This window comes from Cuculus canorus, chromosome 1 (genome assembly GCF_017976375.1).
Source record: "Cuculus canorus isolate bCucCan1 chromosome 1, bCucCan1.pri, whole genome shotgun sequence".
Classification (NCBI taxonomy): domain Eukaryota; kingdom Metazoa; phylum Chordata; class Aves; order Cuculiformes; family Cuculidae; genus Cuculus; species Cuculus canorus.
The window spans coordinates 96,831,703-96,858,511 of NC_071401.1; the positions used below are offsets into that span (position 1 = coordinate 96,831,703).

Below are 26,809 nucleotides of genomic sequence, written 5' to 3' on the forward strand. Positions count from 1 at the left end.
TAGAAAGAAGGGAAAAAGAAAAGAAAGCAGTTGCAATCCCACCACAATCCACCTGCCCTTGTGCCCTACACCAAGCTAGCATGAACACATGTAAAGCTTCATGGTGACGCTACTCAGGGAGGAGACTGGCTGAAAAATATACATATGTATTTTTGCTTCTTGTGCCTGCAAACAAGATGTTCCTAGAGATGAGACCAGTTTGCTGAGTGTAAGGGAACCCAAAACCTTTTTTCTCACCCTCAAGACTAGGGCAGGTTGACAGTGCATATCAAACTACAGCCTTTGCTTGGGAGTTTGGTGAGATAGTTTGCTCTAAGCCTTTGGTGTAAGTCTATGTATTAGTGTGTATCTCACTCTTCCAGAGTCACAGTGGCCTACGATTCAAGAATATGAGACTGGTGAAAATGCTGCTTTGGTGTTCTGTGATAAATAAGTGCTATGCAATGGATGCAGTCTTACCACCCTTTTGTGTCTTTAACAGCTGTTTCAGTCAGCAATCATGCTGCACTTGCCCAGTTCTGCAAAGATCAAGACATCAAGCTGGTTGTGGTTGGTCCAGAGGTTCCTCTTGCTGCTGGTAAGAGAAAGCAAATGAAAAATCGTAGTCTTCATAATTTAGGAAGAGAGGTAGATTTTAGTCCCTATCTTCTCTGCACCACTCAGTGGTATATAAGTGTCTTTAATAGGAATGGAAACAAATCCGCTGTGGTGGTTTCCCTCAAATTCAGGGTTGTTCTGCGATGAAAATGAGTTTCTGAAGGATATAATCTGAGCAATATAACAGTTAAAATGTCCTTAAATGTTCAGGGGGGTTTAAAGCGCTTGGAATTACCAAGAGAGTCATCATAGTGTTTCCATATAGGAACCTTAACCAAAATTTTGGTTTTCCTGTGGAGTTTCCATTTTTTGAAATAATAATTAGTTGAGACTTGGTGAAAATTATTTATAAACATGTTGATAATTTTTCTGGTTTAACCTTTTACACGATCAACAGTTGTCATCTTCATGAAAGATTAATGTCAACTTCTTAGCTGAAATCGATAGTAAAATAAGGAGCGGATTATCTTCTCTTACCAAATGCAGCAGATCTTCTTAGCCACAGACACTGCAGAGTTATGTGCTCCTGATTACAGCGAGGAATGCATCTAAGGCCCATCTGGTAAAATAGGCACTGGATAGATATATATGACTTACTATTCCTGGCATACTTGTTCCAACGAATCAGTGCACCTGTAGATTTGGACTACCTGACTCCTATAAATCATTTGGTGTTTTATAACAGGGTATTTTTGTGTTGTCATTTTTAGGAATTGTTGATGACTTGACAGCAGCTGGAGTAAGGTGTTTTGGTCCAACAGCAAAGGCAGCTCAGCTGGAGTCCAGTAAGAGCTTTACCAAAGCCTTTTTGGATCGTCACGAGATCCCAACTGCGAGATGGAAATCTTTTACTGATCCTAAAGCAGCGTGTAGCTTTATTAACAGGTAAAATTCGTGACATTTTAGAAATATATTTTTTACAGCAACATACAGTGTGCTAGGTATCCAAAACAAGCGGTCAAATGATTACTGAGGTATCAATAATTTTTTGCTGTGCTACAACATCTGTAAAGGTTTTAAAGGATAAGCTAACGTGAACTGTTACACTGCAGTAAGTCCAATAATTAAATGGTTCTTTTTTATTGCTCTAAAATGAAAATGAAGTTCAGTGTTTAGTTTACAGGAGAATATAGGACAAGTTTTTTTTTTCTAAATTGCCTACTGTGGGAACCCAGCTTGCAGTCTGATAGTCTTATGTTCTGCCTTCTCTGTACCTTTGCTCTGCAAATAGAAATTCTGCATTGGAGACTTAGTGAGCAATGATCTACTCAGAATACAATGCAAGTGACCCAAAAAATTATACAACAGTAAATTATTAAAAGGAGAGCAACCTTTCAGAACCATAATGAAATTCAGTGGTGGGGAAAAAACAGGAAGCAGAAATCCTTCACGGGCATAGCTTAACAAGAGAAGCCTGGTTTTCATAATATTTGTGTGTAAGTCAATAAGGCAAAATGGTTGCTATGAAAGCTCATACTATTTTGATCTTTCAGCTATTGAAATGTTCAAAATGCCTAGAAAATGTATTTGCAATACAGAGTGTTTACCGTTGAATCTCTCTACTCTGTCTTTGAAGTGCAAACTTCCCTGCTTTAGTTGTAAAAGCTAGTGGCCTGGCAGCTGGCAAAGGAGTGATTGTAGCTTCAAACAAGGAAGAAGCTTGCAAAGCTGTTGCTGAAATCATGCAGGTGAGTAGAAATGTCATGCACTAAGTGGAGGAGTTCTCACTCAAAATGTTCTTAAGCATCTCAGAGTCTCGAAGATATTTTTTGTTTCTATGTAATAGAAAATTGGCTAAAAGCACATCAAATCTTTTACCCATTATTTGGACATCTATGAAGCTTTGTCATATTTCTTGCTTGAGGCAGGGTACTCTTTCCAGAGATAGTTTCTGTAGGCTAAAATAAAATAATTCTTAAAGAAAACCCACACTAATTTTCCATACGTATTTCCTTTTTCATTTTCCTACCATTTGAGACTGACAGAAAGCAAACAGATGCTACAATCCTGTAATATTAACACTGTGATTGAGCAGGATCTTGACAAGCAACATCTGGTTTAGGACTCCGGTCACACAGCATATAAATGTGTAGTAAAATTCCAGTGGAATTATTTCAAGTTAAGTATGCATTTAGGTAGTATATTCAACAAATGCATTAGGACCATCAAAATCTGAAGAGAAGCAAAATGAAGCAATTTCACCGGAACAGTTAGGAACATGTAGCTGGAAAATAAGACACATACAGGTCATGTCCTCAGCTGGCGTCAGCAGCACAGCACTTTACAATTCAGGGGAGTTATGCTGAGTCATAGGAGATGTTATCTGACACGCTTGTACTTCAAGAGTCTCAATATAGGGTCTGCACTCATGTTTTGTTGTGCGTGTGCGTGTGTGTGGTTATTGGATGAATAAATGTCTTAATATGTGTCCCAGTGTCTTGAACAAAAAAATGGATGTTGGAGAGTCTTATAGACCCACAAAACTATCTTGTCAGTGTGGGTTGGTTGTTCTTAATTGCCTAAAAATGCAGTCAGTGTTCAGACATTGCAATGGAATATGAAAATATTGCCGCTTTCCAATGTATTTTGTAGAATTACACTTTATTATAAAGTAAAAGTTCAGATTATAGACTTGACAGTCATTGCTGTTACTCTCAGTGCCATATGTACAAACTTCAGAAGGTAGAGCATGAGGAATTGCTCAGTAAGTCATAAATACCATCTGCAATTCAAAAATATTCAAGCATAAAATCTACATTTATTTAAGAATAAACAGAAAAGAGGAGCAAAGATTTAATGATTGCTGACATACTCAGAGTGGAGAATGGATTAATAGTCTCAAAAATGTGCTGTATTTTTCTTGCTGTATTAAAAACTTTTTTCTTGTTGCATTTTAAATAGTTTAAGTGAAACAGAACTAAAGAGATTTTGGTTTTACTGTAGGATAAGACTTTTGGCACAGCTGGGGAAACTGTTGTTGTTGAAGAACTTCTTGAAGGAGAAGAAGTTTCTGTAAGTGTGCATCTTACTATAACACTTTGATTATACCTGTTTTGAAATATTAGGAAACACTGTGTATGTACCTACAGCAGGGATGCGTGGGATTTTATTACTTAAAGTAGAACCAGTTATCTGTTTATAAATAAAATTGTATTAATTAAAGACATATATGTTAAGAACCAAGCTTCCCGCAGCCTGTTAAAATAATTCAAATTAAGTAAAAATAACTCAAGCAATAATCAATTGTTGCCACATGGAAAAAAATCAGACCTTGAAAATGTTGAGTGTCATAGAGCACGCAGTTCTGTGTTCTAATTTCTCTGACAGCAAAGACAACATAAGATGTCCCCTCTCTTCCACGCTGCTACCTCTTCACTGCTGTCTGCCTTTGATTCAGTTACACTAGTGACCTGTTTGTGAAGCTACAGCTAAAAGACCTTTATTTCAAAGAAATCAACACCATTGTGTTGCATATTTTCTGCCTTCTGGTTTAGAGCCCAGTGCCATTTGAATCAGTGGAAGTTACATGATGGTGAAGTGGAAGGCAAGGAGTAGTTGGGAGTAAGGGGGGATGTTGACTTTCTTTAATCAGCTTTGCTGATAAAGGGAATGAGTTGAACCACATCATGAGGGAGCAGTAAACTCCGTTGGAGCAAGGAAAGAAACAACTCATGGCAGGCACAGGCAGGATCCTCTTAAACCAGTTTCATTGCCAGAGATATTGCCATGTGGAAGGGCATCCAGGGACAAAGGACCCGGAACCAAAGGCTGTTGAATGTTTTGACAGTGTAGATTTACTCCGCAGATGTTGGTAGAACATTTCCTTCATTTTAAGCTGGTTCAGCTTCTTCGTTTAGAAAAGTATATCTGATTTAATTAGCAGAGCGTGAAGGAAAAAAGGGGAATTAGAGCCTAGGTTTTGAGGTGGCAGGGCAACTTGACACCTGTGTCATCACACAAAGTAGAACAGCCAAGTACCAGCTCAGGTTCCCCAGTCCTGGAGGTGGAATTGGCTTATGCTGGATTATGTGAACATTCGTCGTGGAGGTAGTGGTATTTATAAAGTGAGAGATCATATCCAGCTGTTGCAAATATTTGCATAGTTTGCTTTCCTGCCCGATATGAAGGAGTTAAACGTGCAGATATTGATTGTCCTTATTCCTTCCTGGTTGGCCTGAACTTTTTAGGAAACAGGGAGTTATCCAGATCTTCATTCTGTTGTGTAAAATATGCAATGCTCTTAATTAGTCCGTAGAATACTAGCAGACTTACTGTAATATAATACGATAATATAAACAACATGAAATTTAAAGGGGATTTTTTTTATGATGACTGACAACAATGAAGAAAACGTACTGGTTGCCTTGCCTGGCAAAATAATTCGCCTTCCTCAAATGGCTGCAGTTTTCAATATATGTTTGGGCATTTGAGAGTTTTGTAGAGGAATCCTTGCTTGTTTTTCAGTTAGCGTTATAAAATGTTTCAGAGTACTGCTAGCAGTATTGCAGACAGTAAACATCATCATCCAGTTACAGAAGATTCCAGCAGGCTTGTTGTTTTGAAGATACTCAGAACAAAAGCATCTGCCATATAAGTAATTCATAAATAATTCAGAAATGAATAGTTTTATCAACAAGGAAAAGGAAATCTTCAAAGGAATATGATGCCTTCCTTCTGGGTTGAGGGGAAGGAAGACAAAGGGAAGAAATAGCTTCCATTGTGGAGTACTTCAATTTTTTTTAACCTTTTGAGTGTTTCTTTTCATTGCAACTACTGAGATTATATATTTATTGTATGTTATAATAAAGTTAATTTATGTAGGAAGGTCATACAAAATGAGGCATTGCTTCCCGAGGGGAAAGGGAAATGTTTAGAATACTGTGGTTTGTAGAGATAGAATTTATACTCTTAAATATCCATTTGCAACACTGAAAATAAAATATATTTGCCCTTGTTTTGCTTTAATTTTAATCACACACCAGTGTTTTAATTTTTCTCCTTGTTTTTCTAGTGCTTATGTTTCACTGATGGTGTCACAATTGCTCCCATGCCTCCAGCCCAGGACCACAAGCGATTAATGGATGGAGATGAAGGCCCAAACACTGGAGGGATGGGAGCTTATTCCCCAGCACCTCAGGTAAAAATGTATTGATAAGGACATGTTTCACTACAGCTTTATTGTGGCCCTAATATTGAAAGCATGTGTGAATTTTTAGTTTCACTATGATGAACGGGAGGAAGTGAGCTCTTGTGGATGGAAGGACTTGCTTAAAACAGACAGTCAAGTAAAGTCCATAACTTAAATTTATTTCTCTAAAGAGGAGATTTCTACTGAATTGCTTTTTTAATTATAAAGGTGGAAGTGTTGTTACTTCTGCTACTTTGTATTTTGCACCAAACTAAGCAGATGATGAAATTTTGCTGTGGCTTAAGGTAGTTTGGTTTCTGTTGGGCAAGGAACTTCTATTTGCAAAAGGACTTCTTTTGCTTTCTCTTCACTTATGTCATGTGAGCAAGAAACCATTCGAGTGTTCTGCTTGGCTCTTAAAAATGCTAGCCATCACAGCAGGAAAAATCATGCACTCTCTTTTTAAAACACTGTTTTCTAATGCCATGTTTTTAGATTTCTAAAGAGTTACTGCAGAAAATAAGGGATACTGTTCTTCAGAAAACTGTTGATGGTATGAGGAAGGAAGGCGTCCCCTATTTTGGTACGTACAAAAGTTTGGGGTTTTTAATCATAAGGATAAAGACTGGGTTTTTTTTGGCTTTATAGGCCTAACTCACACTGTAAGTTAAGGAAGATAACTTTGATTTGTTTGGATACTGAGTTTGATATCAGTGGCTTGATTTAGAGTCCGCTGAAATCGGTGGATATAATTTCATTAACAGTGGATAATGGTCAAGTAAGGGAGAACAGAAAGGAAAGCATTTGAAAATAAGCTACAAAATTGTAACTACAACTATTTTTGCCTGATTTATTTTTAAATTTTTTTAACCTTTAATGTAAGTGTTAACACCCTGCCTTTAAGTGAACACACACGGCATCCATTTTAACACAGAATAGATTCAAAACAAATGACCTATGCAGTTGCTTAGATAGCTTTTTGTATTTTTTTTTATTCTAGGTGTGCTTTATGCTGGATTAATGCTTACCAAGGATGGGCCAAAAGTTCTGGAGTTTAACTGCAGATTTGGTGACCCAGAATGTCAGGTGAGTTATTTTTTAAGTAGATACCTCATGGGAGGAGAAAAGTCTGTTACCATCTACCGTTGTTCTTAACTAACTTTTGGTTGAATAATTAGCTAATTGTGCTGAGATTTAAAATTTTTGCTTTTTTTATTCACGACAGAATATATTTCTGGTATGAAATTATTCTATTCCAGAGAACATTTCAGCAGGTTATGCTCACATATGGGCTTCTCAAGAGTAAGCTTGAATGAAACTCAGCACTTTCCTGTCTTTTCTGGAATGGAGTTCAATTTTTTTTCTACTTTAGTGAATGCTTCTTTTCCCCACTCTCTGTTGACAAGTGGAACAAAACTCTTGATTTCTATTCTTCGGAACAAATTGGATTCTTTGGCCTCCTTTTTTCCCCTCCATACGTAGCAGTTCTTTTACCCATAGGAATGATCTTTAAGGAAGAGTATTTTTAAAGGTTCATAAATTATGCACAGTATATATATATGTGTGAAAATACAGTACGTGAACATACTTATCTGGCGTTACTTTTACAGCTACATTAGTGTTTTTAAAAGCTCAGTGAAGAAAATATAAAAATGTATGCTGTATTCTTTAATTTGCTAATCTGTATTTTTGTAGGTAATTCTTCCACTGCTGAAAAGTGATTTGTATGAAGTTATGCAAGCAGTTATCAACAAAAAGTTGTCCAGTTCCATGCCAGTTTGGTTTGAAGACAGTGCAGCTGTGACAGTGGTCATGGCTAGCGAAGGGTATCCGGGAACATACCCCAAAGGTTTGGAAATAACAGGTAAATACAGCAGGAGAAACTGCAGAAATCCAATTCCTCTCCTGCCCTCTCTCCATTCTCTCTTTTGCCAGTTGAAGGTGAATCAGTGTAACTGAGATCCATAGCAACTGTAGATCTTGTAGCTATGGGTCAGCAAGAGGCGACTGAATTTTCACACCTCAAAGTTTGTTGGTAATGCACCCATTGCATTTTAGATTCTCCGCACTCTGTTGTTAGGTTCTGTAGCATTTTATTAATATGTGTAACAGTAAAGTTGTTCTGGGCTGATCACTCTTTATTCCATAACGTTGTTACTGATACATTTTGTGGTCTCTCTGTCAGTGAAGTGTAAAACCCAGCTGTAATTAGATGTTGTATGCAAATGTTACAGCTAAATAGCTCTTTCTGTGTCTCTGAGCATACAAGTAGCAGGCTTGTCTCTCCTAAAAATCTAGATTTTATAGAGGTATTTGTATTTCCCAGTATGCTCACACTGAATTTGATTGTGGTTTGTTGGCGCAGTCAGTAAGTGCTGAACATCCGTTTGTTTGTAACTCAATAGATAATGTTCTAATCAATTGATTTGCCTGCATTTGTTTTCTTAAACAACAATCACAGGACTTCCTAATGCTAAGCAGCTCGGATTGGAGGTGTTCCATGCTGGCACAGCCCTGAAGGATGGCAAAGTGGTGACTAGCGGAGGAAGAGTCCTTACAGTAACTGCTATTAGAGAGGATCTAATGACCGCACTGCAAGAAGCCAACAAGGGAGTAGCAGCCATACACTTCAAGGGTGCCATTTATAGAAAGGACATTGGTTATCGGGCTATAGCTTTCCTGAGACAATCCAGGTAGATATTTGAAATACTTGAAATGGAAATAACTGGTGTAAAAGGGGCTTAAAGACGTCACTAGTTTACATTAATAAGATGATGTTGATATTATGCATAACTCTAGTCAAGTTTTAACTGGCATACTTGTGAGGAATCTAAGCAAGACCGGCCAAGGAAGGAACAGACTTCATGATGGCTGTTTCATCCCATTTCTTATTCTCCCAAGTCTGAATTAAACTACAGTAACCAGCACACAGGAGTAACTTGTGGTGTTGCCATTTTTGTTATATCTACTTTAGGGAAGGTGAATTTCTGGTTCTTAAGCTCTAAGGTTTTGCTCTAGATGTGTGTTGTCCATAGATCTGATAATATCATTAACTGCACGTATGAACAAAGTTTGAGCTATTTTATTAGTTCATTTTAGAGTCTTTAGAAATGGTTAAAATTATCTTGAAACACCTACCTTGTAAGGATGTGCGTTTTAATGGAATAGCAGTCTAACAACATAGGTAGATTTTATCCCTCCTTTTTAATATTATTCTTTTTATTTTCGCAGTATTCAGTTTAACAATCTTGAAATGGTGTGGGTGCAGGATGTTTTTAAAGCAGCGTGTCCTACTGTCTCTCTAATGTTATTGAGAGCTTCTTGCAGGCTTTTAGACTCGTTTTTAGCTAATGTAAATCATATCTGCCTGCCTAGTGTCCAATTAGCTCCAAACATAACTTTTTATAACAGGTCATTTTGTAGTCTATGGAGCGTATTAGGAAGAGTTTCACTTTTGCTGATGGTGTGTACCAATTAGTACTTTGTAAAATTGCGATCAATAAACTTACTAAATGAACAAGGGTGTTCGTACCTAGTCTTCTTTCTCTTTCAACTATGGCGCATCTTTTGAGAAATTAGTGTGAAAACATGTAATTCTATATTGCAGTAGAAAAAGAATCAAGTTGTTGTGTGAGGCAAGAGAAGAAGATACTTTAATGAACAGTTCTCTAAATCACTGAGTTCATGGGCTGTGGCTGGCAAGTTTCTTGACTGGAGTGCCTGTATCCTGGGAGGATCCCTAGCTTATGAAGGAAACTCCTGGGAACAGTTAGCACCTTTTTCACTGTCCTTCAGTCTGCAGCACCTTTCACTCCAAAATCCTAAAAAGGGAAAAACAGACAGTAAGGCACCTTTCACTTTAGAATCTGTGTTGCACACCGTTAAGGAAAGGTGGTGATTGGCTCTGTGAAGCTGGAGATGCACCTCCTCTTGGCAGCTCTGCAGAATTAAGACCTATGCATTTCACTTTGTGAAAATACCCAGAATATTTCTTTAATAAAAAATACCATAGAACAATACTCTCCTTTTAAAGATTTAAAGTAGATATCATACTTTTTAAAATAAGGTGAAAATACATTGAATATTCATCATGTTCAGACTGGCAGGGCCTGACTGGTCTCATATTATTGCAGACTAATATTTCCTTGACTGATTCACAGGCTGAACAGATGCTTCTTATAATTATTTTCCTCTTGCAAATTTTTGAGCACCTAGGAGTGCTTAAAATGTGAGTGCAGCTCTCTTTGTGTTTTCCTAGTACTGCAGCGTTTTGGCCAGTTGTTTTGTTGTACATGCCCCTGTTAATCAACAGTGTGTTTCACCCGTAGTATTTAAACGTAATACTGAATCACATCAATGTGAGAGCTAAAATAGGTATGAACCTAGAACAGGGATGCACCACGTAGCCTAGTTCATGCCGCTGACAGCACAGAAATAACAATTGCTTAACTGGAGTGAGATATCTTTGATACAGCTAGTAATTAGAAGTCATTAAACTCACTATCTCCAAAATGAAAAGGTCCCTCTGTAAGTATGATACCATACTCTTGTGTCCAATTGGTGGCATGGATAGACAAGTTCCACACACGACTTTGTAATAAGGATATTTTCTGTGTTGTATGGCTGTGTAAAACAAACAACCCCAAGCCCAGAGCTTATGGACACTTCTTTCTAGTTTGCTAAAATAGACCTTAGGAACTTATCAGGCACTGGCAGAGGCTGCCCAGGAAGGTGTTTGAGTCACCAGCCCTGGAGATGTTTAAAAGATGGGGAGGTGAGGTGCTCAGGGACATGATTTAGTAGGGGGCAAGTATGACTGGACTCAGTGCTCTCAGAGGTTGTCTCCGACTAAGCGATTCTGGGATTCTATGATTAGTTCTTTTTAAATAAACCTAACAATATATAGTCTAATAGGAAGTGCATTTAAGTAAGAAAAAGAGATATGGTTAGTTTTGTAGTGGTACCATTCCAGGTGATAAGGAGAGGCAACTTTTAAGATATGTTTGTAGAGCTCTGTAAGTATCATAGAGGACTTACTGATTTATGTGATGATTTGGTTTTGAAAAGCTAACTTGAGCTTGATCCCTAATGGTGCTGGCATGTTCTGCTTGTAGCAGCGAGTTTGTATATATTTTTTTTTGAACATAGGCACTATCCTACTGAAGCCTCAGTATCCAGACCTGGTGTTCAAACTTTGCAAAATTGGATCCATTATTCTACCTGCTCTACCATGTGGCTGGATTTTCTTTTTTTGTTGTTTTTTATGTTGGTATTTGACTGGGGAGTGTGTGATGCTGATGCTATCTTCAAGATATCAGTATTTGAATACTGCTCACAGCAAACTCTCTGTAGTGCAAATCCATGAAATTTTTGTTTCTTTGGTGTAATACTCCCTGTCTTCAGGTATATGTGTGAGGCCAGGTTACAAACAGCAAAAAGATTTAACCTTGGAGCGATTCAGCCTTCCCAAAATAATCACTGCAATACTCAGAAATCATTTTACATGAGCAAAGTTACTGTACAAGTGGGAAAACAGTTGTACTTGACAGCAGAATAGGATTCGGAATGGTGATGCAATGATGTAAAGTAGTAAATATTACTTTAAAACATATTTTTGTGCATTTAGTAATTAATTGCCGTAACATTTTTTTTTAACAATCTTTCAGAGGCCTGACTTACAAAAACAGTGGGGTTGACATCGCAGCAGGGAACACTTTGGTCCAGAAAATTAAACCCCTAGCTGCAGCCACATCAAGGTCAGGTAAGACTTGTACCTTCTGTTCCTGTTTCAGACAGTTCGTGGCAATGAGGCTTATCCTTCGATCTTGATCCTGACACAAAAGCTCATATTTATGTTCTGCATGTTTCTGGATTACACAAGAAATGTCTGTGGTAGAGCTAATGCCTGTGATTTCTTAAAAAATGTATTTCATTAAATTTACAGATTTTCTTCTCAAGATGACTCTAAACTGTATCTCCTGAGTGTCCTGTGTGTTAGGGACGCTAGAGATTACAGTCCAGCACTTAAAAAAGTTAAATGCAAGCAAACCCCCCTGCCATTTAGTGCTATTTTTGATTGCATGGATTATTATTTCTTGCACAGTGGACTGTACAATTTTTTTTTAGATAAATGTTTAGAAAGATGTACAAGATGTAGAATTCCTCAGATACTGTCAAGTACTTGAGGTAAATATGGAAGACACATATTTTACTTGGTTAAAACAGAATCAACTTGTCTTTTTTTTACGTGATCTCGGGCACATCTTGCTCTAGCAGGTCCTTATAATTCATTTTATAGATTTAAGGTATCAGTCATGTATATGACAACCCTTTAACTTCAACTTAACTGAGAATCTTCAAGCAATATCAGATATACATAGGTAAGTCTTTATAATAGACACACATAGACACACACGTGCATGCACACACGTACATTGCTAGCACTGGTCACTTCTTTATCATTCATAGTATTTTCCACTTATGTTTGTTTCACTCCTAGGATTTACCCAATTAGTTTTAAGATTACCGTATTTGCCTATCATAACCAGTCTTGGGAACAAGGAATCTTAATACACTCTAGCAGCATTGGCAAAGAGATGAGGAATTTCAGTTGGAAAATGCCTATTTATCATATATTCCCAGAAAGCAGTGGCCTTCAGTCTGTTACCACAATTCCTTTTCTGTTTTTCAGAAAGATGCTAAGGGCAAGGGAGAAATGCATCAGTAATAGTAATTATTGAATATTCAGTCACAAAGTTTGGGATTTTTAGCTCTAGGTAATAACAAAGAAATATGACTAACAAACTTAACAGGATTAGGAGCTCCTGTGCCTCTGTGAACAGGCTCTGCAGGTCAGAGAAAACTTTCCTTGTGACAAAGCCATGTCATATTGTCAGATACCAGAGAGAATGGAGAAACCCATGAAAGTAAAAATTTACTGTTTTCTCCTGTTCTCTGTCTGCCAGGGTGCAATGCGGAACTTGGAGGATTTGCTGGCCTCTTTGATTTGAAAGCAGCTGGTTATGAAGATCCTATCTTGGTATCTGGAACTGATGGTGTTGGCACAAAACTCAAGGTAATGTGAAAATCCATGTAAAGGAAGGAAAATAGCACAGAAAGGAAAATGTTTTAACAGAAAATATCAGTTATCTTTTAAAAATACCTTTTTGTATTTCTAAAAAGGGAATGAAAAATGAAATTGCCCTCCTTCAAGCAAAAGAATCAAATATACGTTTAACTTACGGCATGTAAAGAGCCATACTTGAAATGGTATTTAAAATAACTGATTTTTAGTATTAAGTATGTAGTCGGGGATTCCATTTTGTTAAGGTAGAATAGTCATCCTCAAAATTATTGCTCATGAGATAAAAAACGTTTAATTAAATGGTTGCTATTGTGTTTATGGAGGCTGCAGTGAAATGCTTTCCAGTTCAGTCCCCTTCTGTAAAGTAACTTTTGTGCTTACCAGTCAAGAAAATAATGATTCCTAAAACAAAATATTAGGAGGGGCTGACAGAGATGACGTGAAACGAAGCTGCTCCTCCAAAAAGCATCTAGAGGAACAGTGTGATTTAAATCCTCTTCCCTTGCAGGCTGTCTGCTTCTATCTTAGTTTCTCAAAGCTAACCAACAGGTTCTCTCAATGTGTTTTACAGATTGCACAAGTGTGTAAGAAACACGACACCATAGGTCAGGACCTGGTTGCCATGTGTGTCAATGACATCTTGGCTCAAGGAGCAGAGCCACTCTTCTTCCTTGACTATTTTGCCTGTGGCAAACTTGACGTTGATGTGGCACAGGGTGTCATTGCAGGAATAGCTGAAGCTTGCAAAAAGGCTGGATGTGCTCTTCTGGGTATGAACACTTTTCTTTGAAAGGATATGAAAAATCTTACGCAATATCTTTATAATTGTTTTTAATGTGTTTGTTTTCCTACTCTGTTGAAGACCCTTAGACAAGTGAAAAAGAACAAAGCATCACCTATCTCTGCTTTCAGAGAACATAAGGAGACAGTACTACTGAAAGGAGACAGTACTCTACAAATGTTGCCATTAGCTCAGGAAGTTGCATATAGATTTTCTTATTTGTATATTTTCATTTAACTTCATAATTTTAACAGCTACGTAGAAAACTAACAGTATTTTAATTCTTTTGCATTCTTCAAGTAAATTTTAAAACATGCCAAATAGGTTTGTTTATTTTTATCCTTTATCCTAAAGGAAATCCTCAATTTTTCCTTTAGAAACAAGATTTAAATGCGTTGCTATGCGTGCACGTCTCTGTGTGCGTACGTATCAAAAATGTCTTGGCTGATTCTAGACAAATTTGACAGGTAGAGATCTCACAGCTGTTTTGTTCCCACAAGCTTCATTAAACTAGAAAGCCCAAGAATGTCCTTAGGAATGAAACAAATGCTTCAGCTGGAGCTCTGTACCTAAGACACAGAAGTTAATCACAAGACAGAAACATAAAAGAAACCAGGTTTTGTTAGTTACAAGCTAATTGCAAAATAATTTTTCTACTGAAGACATTCTGAAGATTTATTTCACCAAGATGAGCATGTTCCAAGATGTCAAGACTTTAAATTAAACATTTTCCTTTTCAACCCTATAATACAAGTATGTAATACCTTTTGCTAAGAAATTACCTGTGCATTCTGGTGTACAGTAATCTAGTTATCCATGAAGATGATATCATATTTCAGTTCTTGAATCTTAAAAAATACAGCTTTATCGCTGCTCATCTCAATAGAATGTTTCTAGTTTTGTGAAAAAAATACATTCTTTTGTATAAGTCTTTAGTTTTTAAAAAGCGCACAACTCAAGGTTAAATTTTAAAGCAGTGAAACCCAGAAAGTTCATTTTTCTCTCATAATTTTTGATTTTCCTTCTTTTTTTTGTAAAAACAAATGTGGAGAATTATCATGGATTTCCAAAAAAGACCTTTAATTTGATACTAAAAATGACAATTCAAGTGTCTTTAGGTATTTTATATATATGCACACACATATATATATATGCACACATTCATATATATATGAAGGTTACTACATATATGAAGGTACTACTTTATAATTGGCAATACAGTAATTCTGACTTTTTTACTAGTTTTTGAAGAAAGTTAGCAACAGAAGTCTTTTGTAAGTGGGAGTGTGTCATTTTGAGGTAGTTTACAAGCTTTGAACAAGTGGCTGTTTATGCTCTGGTTTGGTTTTTTTTCCACTTGAACTGTTAGCTTTATATTTGTCTTAAGGTGTTCTCTTAGTTTATCAGATATAATCAGACCATTCATGCTGCAGCATAAGTACATGTTATGTGAAATCTTGCTAGGAAATTACTGATGGAATGTCAAGATTTTATTTCCAGTTGGAAGACTTTAAAGCTACAAATGGCTTTGGGTAAATTAATTACCAGAGAATAATATCTTGGAATTAAAACTGGATTTGCAAATATATATTTGTGCTAATATAAAAATAACTCTGAATTCATATGTAAACAAACCGTGATTTGTTCTCCCTATTTCTGGTGCTCTCAGAAAAGAAGGGACAGGAATGACGCAGTAACTCTGAACCTAAAGAGGAAATGCTTTTCTGTAACCTTGATCACTGAAACCAATTTGTTTGGGCTCCAACTTCACACATTCGTTTCACTGTGTTTCCACGTAACATGTAGATCTGTCTTTGTAGAGTATCATCTCATAAAGGTCTTGTTTGAGCTATGTTCCTAAATTCCTGCCTTACGTTTCTGTAATAGCTGAATATTCGGTTCAGCCCCATCAAGTTAATCGCACCACATGACAGCGAGGTACTGAAGGGCTTACCTACATGCTTGGTTTCGCACAAATGTTATTAAATGCAGGTTTAAACAGATGCATCTAAGCAAATGAACTTTGATTTTCAAGTTGGTTGTAGCGATGTAATGTAGAAACCTGGAAAAGCTTCTGGAGAATCTAGTATTGAGCAGTGTCAAGCACTGAGAACAAGACCAGCTTCTACCATGGCTCAGGTAGATTTGAAGCCCCTTAGGGGACACTTTCTGGAAACAGAAGGGTTTTGCATTGAATAAAACCTGGGGAGTGCAAAATTAAAACAAGATGGTACTGGTCAGCATGTTGGGCAGAGGTCACGATTATAAAGGCTACTTAATCATTGTCAAGTTGTTTTCTTATAGACGTTGCAACCAGCAGAGAGGTCTGAAGGAGACTAATGAGATGGTTGTGAGGATAGCCGGGGAGAGTTTCTCCCCAGCAGGAGTGGATAGTGTGAAGATGCCCATTTGGAAAACTCCGGAGTGAGCAGTAAAGGCTTATTTCATGTACCAAACACAGCGAGTTCCCCTCTCTAGTCTGAATAAGACTGTAGCAGGCATAACACAGGTCTTCAACACTTAAGAGCATCAGCTTACACCTGAAGGGCGGTAGGGGAGCTGGTACGGGATGTATATAGAGAAAGAGAATGCTGTCTGAGCAGTACGGTGCTTATTTGTGTAAGCTGGGAAAATTCCCTTTTCAGACTGCTCACTGAATGAGGTCAGCCAGATAAAACACTGTTTTCAGGACAAAATAAGAGGATGTTCTAATAATTGGGATATAAGATAATGGCCTAGACAACAGTTCATCTGCACGAATGGGTGGGAAAAAGCTCTCGAAACAGTCTATAAACCTTAGATGTTCAGCGTTGGTGTGATAATGATGGCCTGGAAGTGGGCAGGAGTGGCAGGCAGGATAGTGCTATATACAAAATCTTTATGAAGGCAAGTGAGGCTAATAGCTATCTTGCTCCTTAGATGTCCTTGTATGAATTTCTTGTATCTCATCTGTTTTGTGGGTTTTTCAGGGAGACTATTAAACCTGTTAGGAATTTGGAAATATGAAACACTAAATATGTGCTTTGATTTTAATTTGTGAATGGTTGTCAGAGTGAGGGAGGAAGTGTTCTTTCCCAATTTGCTATTGCTTGAATTTATCAATTGAAGGGCCTGTGACAAACATTTTTAATTTATCATTTTTTTTTAATCTCATTTAAAAACTGTTAATGTCTTATGATTTTAAAACTATGAAAAATCACACGCCTACTGGTCCCATTGGTTTCCCAACACCCCCTTTCTCTTTTTTTTTGGTTCCCGCAGGAGGAGAAACTGCTGAAATGCCAGGCATGTATCCACCTGGAGAGTATGACCTGGCTGGCTTTGCTGTTGGTGCAGTAGAGCGAGGGCAGATGCTGCCTCAGCTGGAAAGAATTGCTGATGGAGACGTGGTTATTGGAGTAGCTTCTTCTGGGGTTCACAGTAATGGGTACAGCCTTGTAAGGAAGATTGTGGAAAAGTCATCGTTCGATTTCTCTTCTCCAGTTGGCGTCTCTGGTGATCAGACATTAGGTACCACTTATAATGCAGTTTCTTGCACTATAGCTTGAAATTCTGAACAGGCAGATTCACACAACTGTTTTGTCTGTGACTCTGCTTTTTTAACTTTTCTAAGGCGTTAAAAAAATTATTCCATTCCTGAACCTGTTTTTGTCTTCTTTTTTCCTCTGAATCACATATGCAGAGAAGAATTTAAGGAAGTGGAATAACTAACTAATTGTATGCTAAAAAGGGAAGAATGTTGTGTTTTCCTCTGTAGTACAATGCTTATTAGTATCCAGCAAACTAATGCTTTGATATTTCCTCAAGCTGATATCATGTAACATTTCTTTCTGTGCTGTAACTGATTTTCTTTCATCCTCTTTCATCTGCAGGAGATCTCTTGTTAACCCCAACTAAGATCTACAGTAAGACTCTGTTGCCTGTCCTTCGCTCAGGCCATGTGAAAGCCTTTGCCCACATCACTGGAGGGGGCTTGCTGGAAAATATCCCCAGAGTTCTCCCAGAGTCCTTTGGTGTCGTTTTAGGTGAGATAAAAAGAAAAACTGTAGAAACACCTTCATGTTAATATGGATTGGGAGAAGCTGTGTACATGGGGCCATGTCAACTGACTTGCATTGTAAGAGCTAGACTTTCCTGCCTAGAAGTAAGTTTGCCTGTATTCATTGTTCCTGAATTTCTCCCTGTGCCTGAAACAGAGCCTATCAAAATACTTTGTAGCCTTAAGATTGCTGCTCTTGAACTTCTCCTGAGGCTGTTTTGGATTGTATTTTTTAGGAAACTCTATCTGTACCTGCAAAAATGAAACAACTTTAAAAGCTGTTGCTAATTGCGGTATTCTACAAAATTATTGTAGAATAATAAAATTTATTGTAGAATAAATTATATTCCCACTCGGGAAGTCTTTGATTAGCATTCCGATATGGTTACTAGCTCAGGTACATCTCATGTTATTCCACATACCTTAATTAATCCTCACCACAATCTTGTCAGGTATGCAAGATGCAGTATTTCATTTATGGAGAAACTGCAGTATGAAAAGGTAAATTCCTTACTATAGGTTATGCAGTGTTCATTATATTGTGGAATAAAATAAGGGAACTAATAGTGAGTTTTGTACTCCAGAATTGCATGTAAGTGATAACTCTTCCACTTGTCACTTAAACAGTGCTCCGCAGTGGACACTAGTGTATGTAAGTGGCAATAATAATATTTTAAAGAGAACATGATGAGAAAGAAACTTACTGTGTTGGAGGTCCTTTATGGTAGCTTGTCCAGAAGCATTTCTCGTGCTGCTCTAAGTCATCTCTACCTTGTTGGAATTTGGGGAAGTGTCAGAGTTTTGTGACAGTTTCCAAGGCTATCGTTCTGGTACAACGGTGTCTCTAGAAGAGGAGTTGTCACCCTCAGAAGGAGGATTTTCCAAAGTCTGCCTCAGAGCCCATTTTGAATTATTGATTAAAGAGTTGCAGTGGATCAATATGATTAATTTTCTCCAGGACTGACACTTCTTTCTAGTTCCAAGTGTTGTTCAGTAAGGAAGGATAAAACAACCTGTTTCCATGCATGGAAGCTGATTTGACTCCGTCTAATGCTGCTGTGGGACTTTGTCTGTGCTTTCCATCCAGATCTAGCCTCTTAATAGTCTAATAACTCTAGTATTTGGCCATTGGCAGTGATTTCCACTCTTCATTTGTATTTTCTATTATCTTCAGATGCTCTTACCTGGAAGATTCCTGAAATCTTTTGCTGGCTCCATAAAGAAGGAAACCTCTCTGAGGAGGAAATGACTCGGACATTTAATTGTGGGATTGGTGCTGTCTTGGTAGTTCAGAAGGAGCTGGCTCAGCAGGTTCTCAAGGACATACAGAGACACGAGGCAGCCTGGCTGATCGGGAAAGTTGTCTCTCTACAAAAAGGTTATTAAATTTTTATTTTCCTTAAAAAAAACCATAGGGTTAAATTCCTTAGCTGGTCTCCATAAAAGTTAGCTGAAAATCTCTTAATTGACACCTCCGTGGCTTTTTGCACAGGGTATTAAAGTGACAGCCCTCAAGACTTCGGTCTTGGTCCATTGAACACGTGCTCAGCGATGTCAGATGTCACCAGAGCTATAAATAAGTAACGAGAAATAAAGCAGTGCCATTAATGTCTTTTCATGGGTTTTTTTTTCCTCTTTCTGTTTCTCCCTGTATTTACCTGTTGTTTTGGTCTGGTTTCTTTATTGTATGTCTTCAGGCTCTGCCCATGTCAAAGTCCACAATCTGCTTCGAGCCTTGCAAGCAAATAGGTCACTGTCTGTGCACAGCCATATCCAAGGCAAAATCCAAACAAATAAAGTGAAGGTTGCTGTCCTCATTTCTGGAACAGGTGAGAGTTAGATTCTTTATTACAGTGTGAAACAGACTATTGAAAAATGAACTTCACCTCAGATTTAAAATTTCTTAAGTACTCAGTTCTCTTCTAATGGGCTTTCAGTAACAGAAACATACTGATCTTGGATTAATTTCAGGCACAAATAGAATGATCTTTAACCTCTGCCCTACACTATGAATTGCATCTGTATTCACTTTATCTACAAATTTATGCGTATGTCCAGATTCAAGCAACCATTGCATTTCACTAGAGGGACAGCAGCATTATTTCACAAGTAGACCAGTGTTTCTTTCCCGCCATACAGGCACTCCCAGGCTTTCCAGAATTCTCACTTAGAATCATAGAATGGTTTGGTTTGGAAGGGACCTGAAAGATCACCCAGTTCCAACTCCCCTGCTGTGAGCAGGGACACCTCCAACCAGACCAGGCTGCCCAAGGCCCCATCCAACCTGGCCTTGAACACCTCCAGGGATGGGGCAACTAAACTTCTTTGGACAATCTGTGCCAGTGCCTCACCACTCCCATTGGGAAGAATTTCTTCCTAATGTCTAATCTAAATCTTCCCCCCTCCAATTTAAAGCCGTTCCCCCTTGTCCTATCACTCCATGACCTTGTAAACAGTCTGTCCCCAGCTTTCCTGGAGCCCCTTCAGCTACTGGAAGGTCTCTATAAGGTCTCCTCGGAGCCTTCTCTTCTCCAGGCTGAACAAGCCCAACTCTCTCAGCCTGTCCTCGTATGGAAAGTGCTCCAGCCCTCTGGTCATTTTCATAGCCTCCTCTGGACCTGCTCCAACAGTTCCGTATCCTTCTTATGTTGGGGATTCCAGAACTGGACACAGGACTCCAGGTGGGGGTCACACGAGGGCGGAATAGAGGGGGAGTCACCTCCCTCGCCCTACTGGCCATGCTTCTTTAGGTGCAGCCCAGGATACAGTTGGCTAAGAGGTAGATCATAACTCCAATTCCATAAATTACGGTTTACAACTTTAATTGCTAGTAAAAGCCCCGTAGCCTCCATATGTCCAATTAATTTCCCAGTCAGATCAATTAAAAAAAAAGATTATTGTTAACATTGGTGGTTTTTTTATTAGGTCTCACCCACATTGCTGCTTATTTAAAACCACTTCTAGCTGTTAACTATATTTATTCTCCAGGAATGACTCGATATTCATGAATTATATTGTCACTCATAGGCACAAACCTGGAAGCCCTCATAAACAGCACAAAGAAGCCCACCAGCTTCGCACAAATAGTTCTTGTGGTTTCTAACAAAGCTGGTGTGGAGGGGTTAAGGAAAGCTGAAAGAGCTGGTATTCCTACGAGGGTAAGCCTTTCTCATCTTTTTAAAATTAGTCATCATTAGCTCTGACTGTAGCAGGAAGGTACTGTGAGATAATGAGTTTTACTAGGGCAAAAGTTGGTTTGATAGGAAGCCTTAGCTTTTCTTTTTTTGCTCTGTCATGAACTTGTGCCCTTGGGCAAACTACCTAACAAGGGAAGCAAAATGCTTCCTTTTCTCCTTCTCAAAGATGCTGCCAGCAAGTTTTGGGCACAGTCATTATATTAAACTAGCACAAAACTTTCACGGTTACAGTTAAAACTTTTCTGTCTAATTAACTGTAGTGCATTTACATTAAAGTACCAAGCTGTTTTATCTGAGTTGAGTTTTTACATTACGTGCCTAACAGATAGAGTGGTTCGTTTGAATGAAATGGAGAGGTCAAACTTGGTGGGACCTTTCACTTGGTATCACACTGACTCTCTGGGCATTGCTTCAGGCTCTCCAGGATTTCTTCAAAGCAAACTGTATTTCCCTTGGTGTCGCTGGATCCAGTGCTGTATTGCTTTACCCTTTGTGCAATCATTTGTATTACAGATGTGAAACACTACCATTCTGACTTAGGAACATTTTACAGTCACTTTTCACTGGTACCTACAGGCATAAGGAAGATTTGGGTCCAGTGCAAGCTTTGTTGTCAACTTTATATCAATAGGATCTGAACGTTAGCGCTGCTGTCTGTCGTGTGGGAGTACACAAAAATCACAAGTAAAATAGATCCACGGTGTGCGGGGCAAGAACAAACATATAATGAGGGGAAAAAAGTGTACTGTGGGAGAGCTGATGGTCTCAGTGCTTAAGATGAGAGTGAGCAGTGAAACAAGGGCGCTGAGGAGTATGTGCCATGCCAGCTATGCCTGGTTGTTCCTGGCAGAGTTCAGCCCGGTGTTGAGCCAGGCTCTGTTTCTAGTGCCCTCTGCCACCTTTTCAGCTAACCGGGTCTGGTTTTTCAAAACTACTGGGGTAAATCTGGTAGGGATTAGCAGGTACTTTTATTTAAAAGTGGAGGTTTTAAGTCATGTATTGCTGATTTCTTCCTGTTTAAATTTGGGGAGGTATCCCAGATGGAAAATATGTAACTCAGCTATATTGACCTCATGCAGAAGGGGCTGTTTTGTGAGTTTGTGATCAGTCTTTCCTTCAAGGTTTTGTGATATAGTTTTTGGCAAGGTTCAGCTGCTTAAAATCATCAGAGGCCTTAAATGCAGTGAAATCATTGTAAGGCTCTGGGCTGTCTTAATGGCCTAGATTTGCAGGTTGTTAAATTGTGTCAGAATGCTGGGTCATGCAGCTGTGGGCCTAACAAAGTAAAACTCTTGTTTATTCTGATGATTGCTCTGCGCAAATAGGAATAAAGACTGCCTGTTTGTTAGCTGCACGTGTTTATGAACTGTTCTCCTTGCTGTGGACGGGCACCCAACCTGAGCCACACATGGAGATTTACTTGTTTTGTGTTTATTACTACAAGGTACCGTTTCCTTGTGCTCTTAGGGATTTTGGATTAAATTAACAACATGTCCTTATTTCTTTGTCTTCTGGGTTATCACAGGTTATTGACCATAAATTGTATGCAAGTCGCACTGAATTTGACAGTGCAGTTGACAAAGTCCTTCAAGAATTCTCAGTTGAGCTGATCTGTCTGGCTGGATTTATGCGAATACTGTCAGGTCCTTTTGTCAAAAAATGGGAAGGTAAGCACAGCGTGGTAGTGTGTACATTTTTTTAAAAAAAGTAATTTTATCCTCAGGAAAGAAGAAAATGGGAAAAAAAAAAAACAGAAAAGGGACCATATTCATTTGGGGGTTGCAGGATGCTCATCCTGTAAGGAAAAGGAGAAAGAGAAAGGCAGTATTTTTCCCCCTTCCCTCTGTCGTTTCCACAGTGGTCAAGGAAGCCAAAAGCAAATGCAGATCTTGTAGTCTTTAATTTAGTAGGAAATACTTTAAAATAAGGCTAGTAAGATTTTAGACCTCTGCAAACATGAGGTGCAGCGCAAATTGTTGCCTAAGCGGTAGGTGTTTTTTGGGGAAGAGATGAGTGTCCAGACACTGAGAATTTTGTCCCCTAACAGATGAGCTGCTTTGGCTGCATGTAGAACTGGAAAAACAGGCAGTGATGTACAGTTCCTGTTAACAAAACCTTGCCAGCCTTCTGGTCAGACATTCCAGGAGTTGTCTGAATCCGAAGGTGGCGTGTTTCACAGGAACGTTCAGGTCTTGTTTGTCCAAAGTGTTCACAGTGTGTCTCCCTTCTGGTCTTCTGTTACAATTTTTCCAGGTCTTTATTAGAATCATAGAATTACTAGATTGGAAAAGACCTCTTAGATCATGCAGTCCAACCGTTCCTATCTGCCACTAAACCATGTCCCTGAGGCTGGTAACACCTCTGCCTCCTCCAGTGGCTGCTCTCCCTCCCCCAGTTGTTCCGTTCTTCTTATCTCTCTTACCTTTTCTTTTAGGGAGTCCTGAATCACACAGAGGCAGCTGCTCTTCTCACTGTTTGCTCAACTTTGGGTTCAGTCACGGTTACTTAAACTAGTTCTTGCTCATACCAGTCACGGACTGGTCAGCCTATACATTGCAGCTCGCTGGGCGGCCTTTATTGTTCACTGGGGGACTTTTGTGCTAGCCTAGGTGTGTCTATGACACAGACCTTTTACACCTGAACTATTTTTCAAACCTCTCTTTAAAATCAGTGGAGCAAACCAGGCATTCCTAGGAGGCAAATCATTTTATGCTGGACCTGTCAGCTGAAGTAAGTCAGATAAATTGGTTTTGTTTCTCTCCATTCATAACAGAATCCAGAAGACAAAGATGTAAATGTCCGTGCTGTAGATAGCTGTAGTTAGGAAAAAGGAATCCTTCTCTATGAGAGATGTGTTTTGAGTAGAGTATCCTTGTAGCGGATGGAAAAGAACTTTGTTTACGACAGAGATCTTGTGCAAATGAAGGATAAGTTTAGTTCCCTCTGATTTAGAGGCAGAGTACTTCCAATGCTGATGATCAACCTGCCCAGAGCAGGGTTTGCATTACATGTACGACTGGCCCAAGAGCAGAAGAAAAGACTTTCTTCAATACAGGACGGTTAACTCATTTTTTCAATGTCCAGCACTGGACTGAGCTGGAAAACGGATGCCCACCTGACCTCTGAGCATGAGTGTCTCTCAGTTAGGTCTTCAGTGTAAGCTCAAACATTTAGTTCAGCTCAGGGGTCTGCTCAGCTAAGAGGAGCCTGCTATAAAACTCTGACTCGGCCATGCCTACGCACCGATTCCCCTGAATTATCCACGAGTAGTCAATTCTTGTTGCCCCTCCCTTAAAAGCTGTCACTTTTTCTTCCTCTCACAGTCACAAGGACATAGAGTATGAAGTTGTGAAACTCTTCCTTACTTAACAGCCCTGAAATGTTAATTTTGAATGTTAACATAAAGGACAGATTTCAAAAACAAAGCAAACACAAAACAACATTCCTTTAGAGTGGTTTCTGACAGTGCTGTAATGAGAAACTGGTGAAACTCATGCAGAAGTGCAGAGTTTTCAGCTGTCTGCACCCAAAGCCTTTTTCCTCAAGCAGCAGGCAGGGAAATGATGATGCTTAAAATGAGGTAATTTTGAGATACCACATTTGAGGTACTGCTGAAGATCGGTCGATACATTTGCCTCTTTTAAGTTGCACAGGTCGCTGTCTGCACAAGTTATTGCAGTGAGAGTGCAGATTTTGTACAGTGCTGCCAGAAGTGGCCTTCACTTCACATTACAACATCAGAAGCCTCTATTTCGGTGAGCTGCTGCCCCTGCCAGCACACGTCAGCTCAGTCTCGCTGCTTGGCATTTAGGTGGTGTTGAATGAATCCTGGTGACATACAGTCTTCCTAAACAGGAGGCGTGCAGAGATGGCATGGGTGTAGCACGCGGTGGTATAAATAGTATTGATGGTCACTTATTTTAATCCTGTAGGGGTTTATACTGAATCGAAGGGAAAATCTAGGGCTGCCAAACACTTTTTGACATCTCTCAGGTCCAGAATGGGCAGGAGGGGTTGTCATGAAGGTATTAAGAGCAGACAGAGGAAGTCTGCCAGAAGAAAGAAGGTTTTCTCATGGTTTAACCATTGCTTTGCTGCAGCGGTTAGACCCTGAGGGCACAGCCACCCTCCCTTAAGGTTACAGCTAGGCAGGAACTCAGGGCTTTCTCTTTAATGGGAGAAAGTACAGGCTTCCCAGGGTTATAACCATGGTTGCATCTGGTTGAGCAGTAGAGGTTACATTATCACTTCCAGGATGCCCCAGCCAACTCGCTGTGTGGAAACTAGTAGTGGTAGACAGGTGCTTTTCGGAAAGGCAGAGAGAAGGGCTCCCATAGGAGCAGCTGTTGTCCTTTATTAAGCTAAAACAGGTGTGGAGGAAAAGTCCCGGCTAAAGAATTTTTGCCTTGTCACGGGGTGTCTCTTAGGTCATTTGAAACTGCACCGAGTGTCTTTCCGGTGGTGAGTTTGTAAGAAAGAGGATTGTGCTTGTGATCAGAGAAGAGAACAAGATGATGAGGGAAAGGACAGCTACATAAAAAAAATTAGTCATTATTAGTCACTGGAGAAATACACTTTGGCCACACAACTCATTGTAACCAATTGCCATCTTTGATTTTTCTGAAACAGTGAGACATTCTGGTTATGTCTCGGTATCATCAAAAAACACGCACATGCAGAAGCTGTGAAAAATCTTTTTCACAACTATATTTTGTTCCTCTCTTGATGATGGTGCTTTGAATGCTCCGGTAAGGCTGAGCGCTAAAAGACAATGACCTCACTTATAATTTTCCAGGAAAAATATTGAACATCCACCCATCTCTACTGCCTTCTTTTAAGGGAGCAAATGCCCACAAGTTGGTGTTACAAGCTGGAGTCCGAGTCACAGGCTGTACTGTACACTTCGTAGCCGTAAGTACTTCCTTCTCTCTCCTTTTAACTCTAACTCATTAGTCTTTAGGTTTTCACCTCAGAGCTGGCTTGGCACACCCTTATGCCATCACATCTGAGTACCTTTTCTCCTTTTTCATCCATAACATTATTAGATAATACAGTGCTCTTGTTTGTGGTCCCTGGAGAACAAACCGGAAATGAATAGTCTGTGCAGGAGCTTAAAGTTTACCTAACTTAACTTCTTCCCCCATGCGTCCCACTGCTGCCTTCCACCAATTGGACTGGGGGTACTGGTTCATAAATGGCCTTGGCTAACCTGAAATCTTTATTACTAACCAGCACCAACTACTAAGGTGTTATCGTACAACTTTCCTTGTTTGCTGCCTTCAAGGAAAAGAAAAAAAGTAAAACCAAAACCCAAGCCAGCACTGGAAATGGCACAAAAAGCTTAGATTTGTTAAAAAGCAATCCAGTATTTGTGGGAACAGAGAAAAATGTAACAATTTGTGTTAGTCAAAAACTAAGAAAACAAAAGCCAGAGATGTCTCATATTGGAAGATGCGCTTTTTTTCAGCTCAAGAAGCATTGTTTCCATCTTTTTCAGTTTTCAGGGCTGACAGTAACGAGTCTCCCCTCCTCTGCTGCATTCTTCAGATTATTCTCTCCTTTTCCACTGCTCCTGAAATCCATTCTCATGAGGTTTACTTTTTCTTGGAAAAAGAGACAAAACCTCATTTCCAGATGGAAGGAAAAATGGCATTCTGTTCTCCATGATATGACTTTAGGTTTCTTCTCTTGCGGCAATGCACTGAGAACTAATAACTAAGCAGCAGGGATCTGCTTTGTAGACATGCAAAAGAAAGATCTGTGGGGTCCTCTAGTCTGGCTGTGTGCCAGAGCTTGGCTAATTCGCTCTCTTGAATTGGAATGTCATCATTTTGTCCAGTTTTGCCTATCGTGTCCCCAGTTAACGTGGCTTTTGTTGTTTTCTGTAGCAGAAACATTACTTGCTGATGTTCTGTCTGCCTCCTCTTTTTCTTTGAACCCTCCACTTCTGCTCATTCCTTTCAGGCAAGTGTGAGTGACGGCA

The 26,809-nt window shown here is 39.1% G+C and overlaps 1 protein-coding gene across 6 annotated transcripts in view; it reads left to right on the plus strand.

Annotated features, from left to right (window-relative positions):
* GART (phosphoribosylglycinamide formyltransferase, phosphoribosylglycinamide synthetase, phosphoribosylaminoimidazole synthetase) overlaps positions 1–26,809 on the plus strand; it is a 42,308-nt gene that overhangs the window by 13,984 nt on the left and 1,515 nt on the right. For all 6 annotated transcript variants that reach the window (XM_054060617.1, XM_054060612.1, XM_054060633.1 and 3 more), the window contains 19 exons: positions 482–577; positions 1,308–1,482; positions 2,174–2,285; positions 3,541–3,609; positions 5,609–5,734; positions 6,221–6,308; positions 6,726–6,811; positions 7,421–7,589; positions 8,187–8,418; positions 11,392–11,486; positions 12,691–12,800; positions 13,381–13,579; positions 16,852–17,100; positions 17,463–17,615; positions 18,804–19,007; positions 19,327–19,458; positions 20,657–20,787; positions 22,352–22,493; positions 25,622–25,737. In XM_054060617.1, the coding sequence (XP_053916592.1) occupies positions 482–577; positions 1,308–1,482; positions 2,174–2,285; positions 3,541–3,609; positions 5,609–5,734; positions 6,221–6,308; positions 6,726–6,811; positions 7,421–7,589; positions 8,187–8,418; positions 11,392–11,486; positions 12,691–12,800; positions 13,381–13,579; positions 16,852–17,100; positions 17,463–17,615; positions 18,804–19,007; positions 19,327–19,458; positions 20,657–20,787; positions 22,352–22,493; positions 25,622–25,737 (2,684 nt within the window). The remainder of the gene's footprint in view (positions 1–481; positions 578–1,307; positions 1,483–2,173; positions 2,286–3,540; positions 3,610–5,608; positions 5,735–6,220; positions 6,309–6,725; positions 6,812–7,420; positions 7,590–8,186; positions 8,419–11,391; positions 11,487–12,690; positions 12,801–13,380; positions 13,580–16,851; positions 17,101–17,462; positions 17,616–18,803; positions 19,008–19,326; positions 19,459–20,656; positions 20,788–22,351; positions 22,494–25,621; positions 25,738–26,809) is intronic.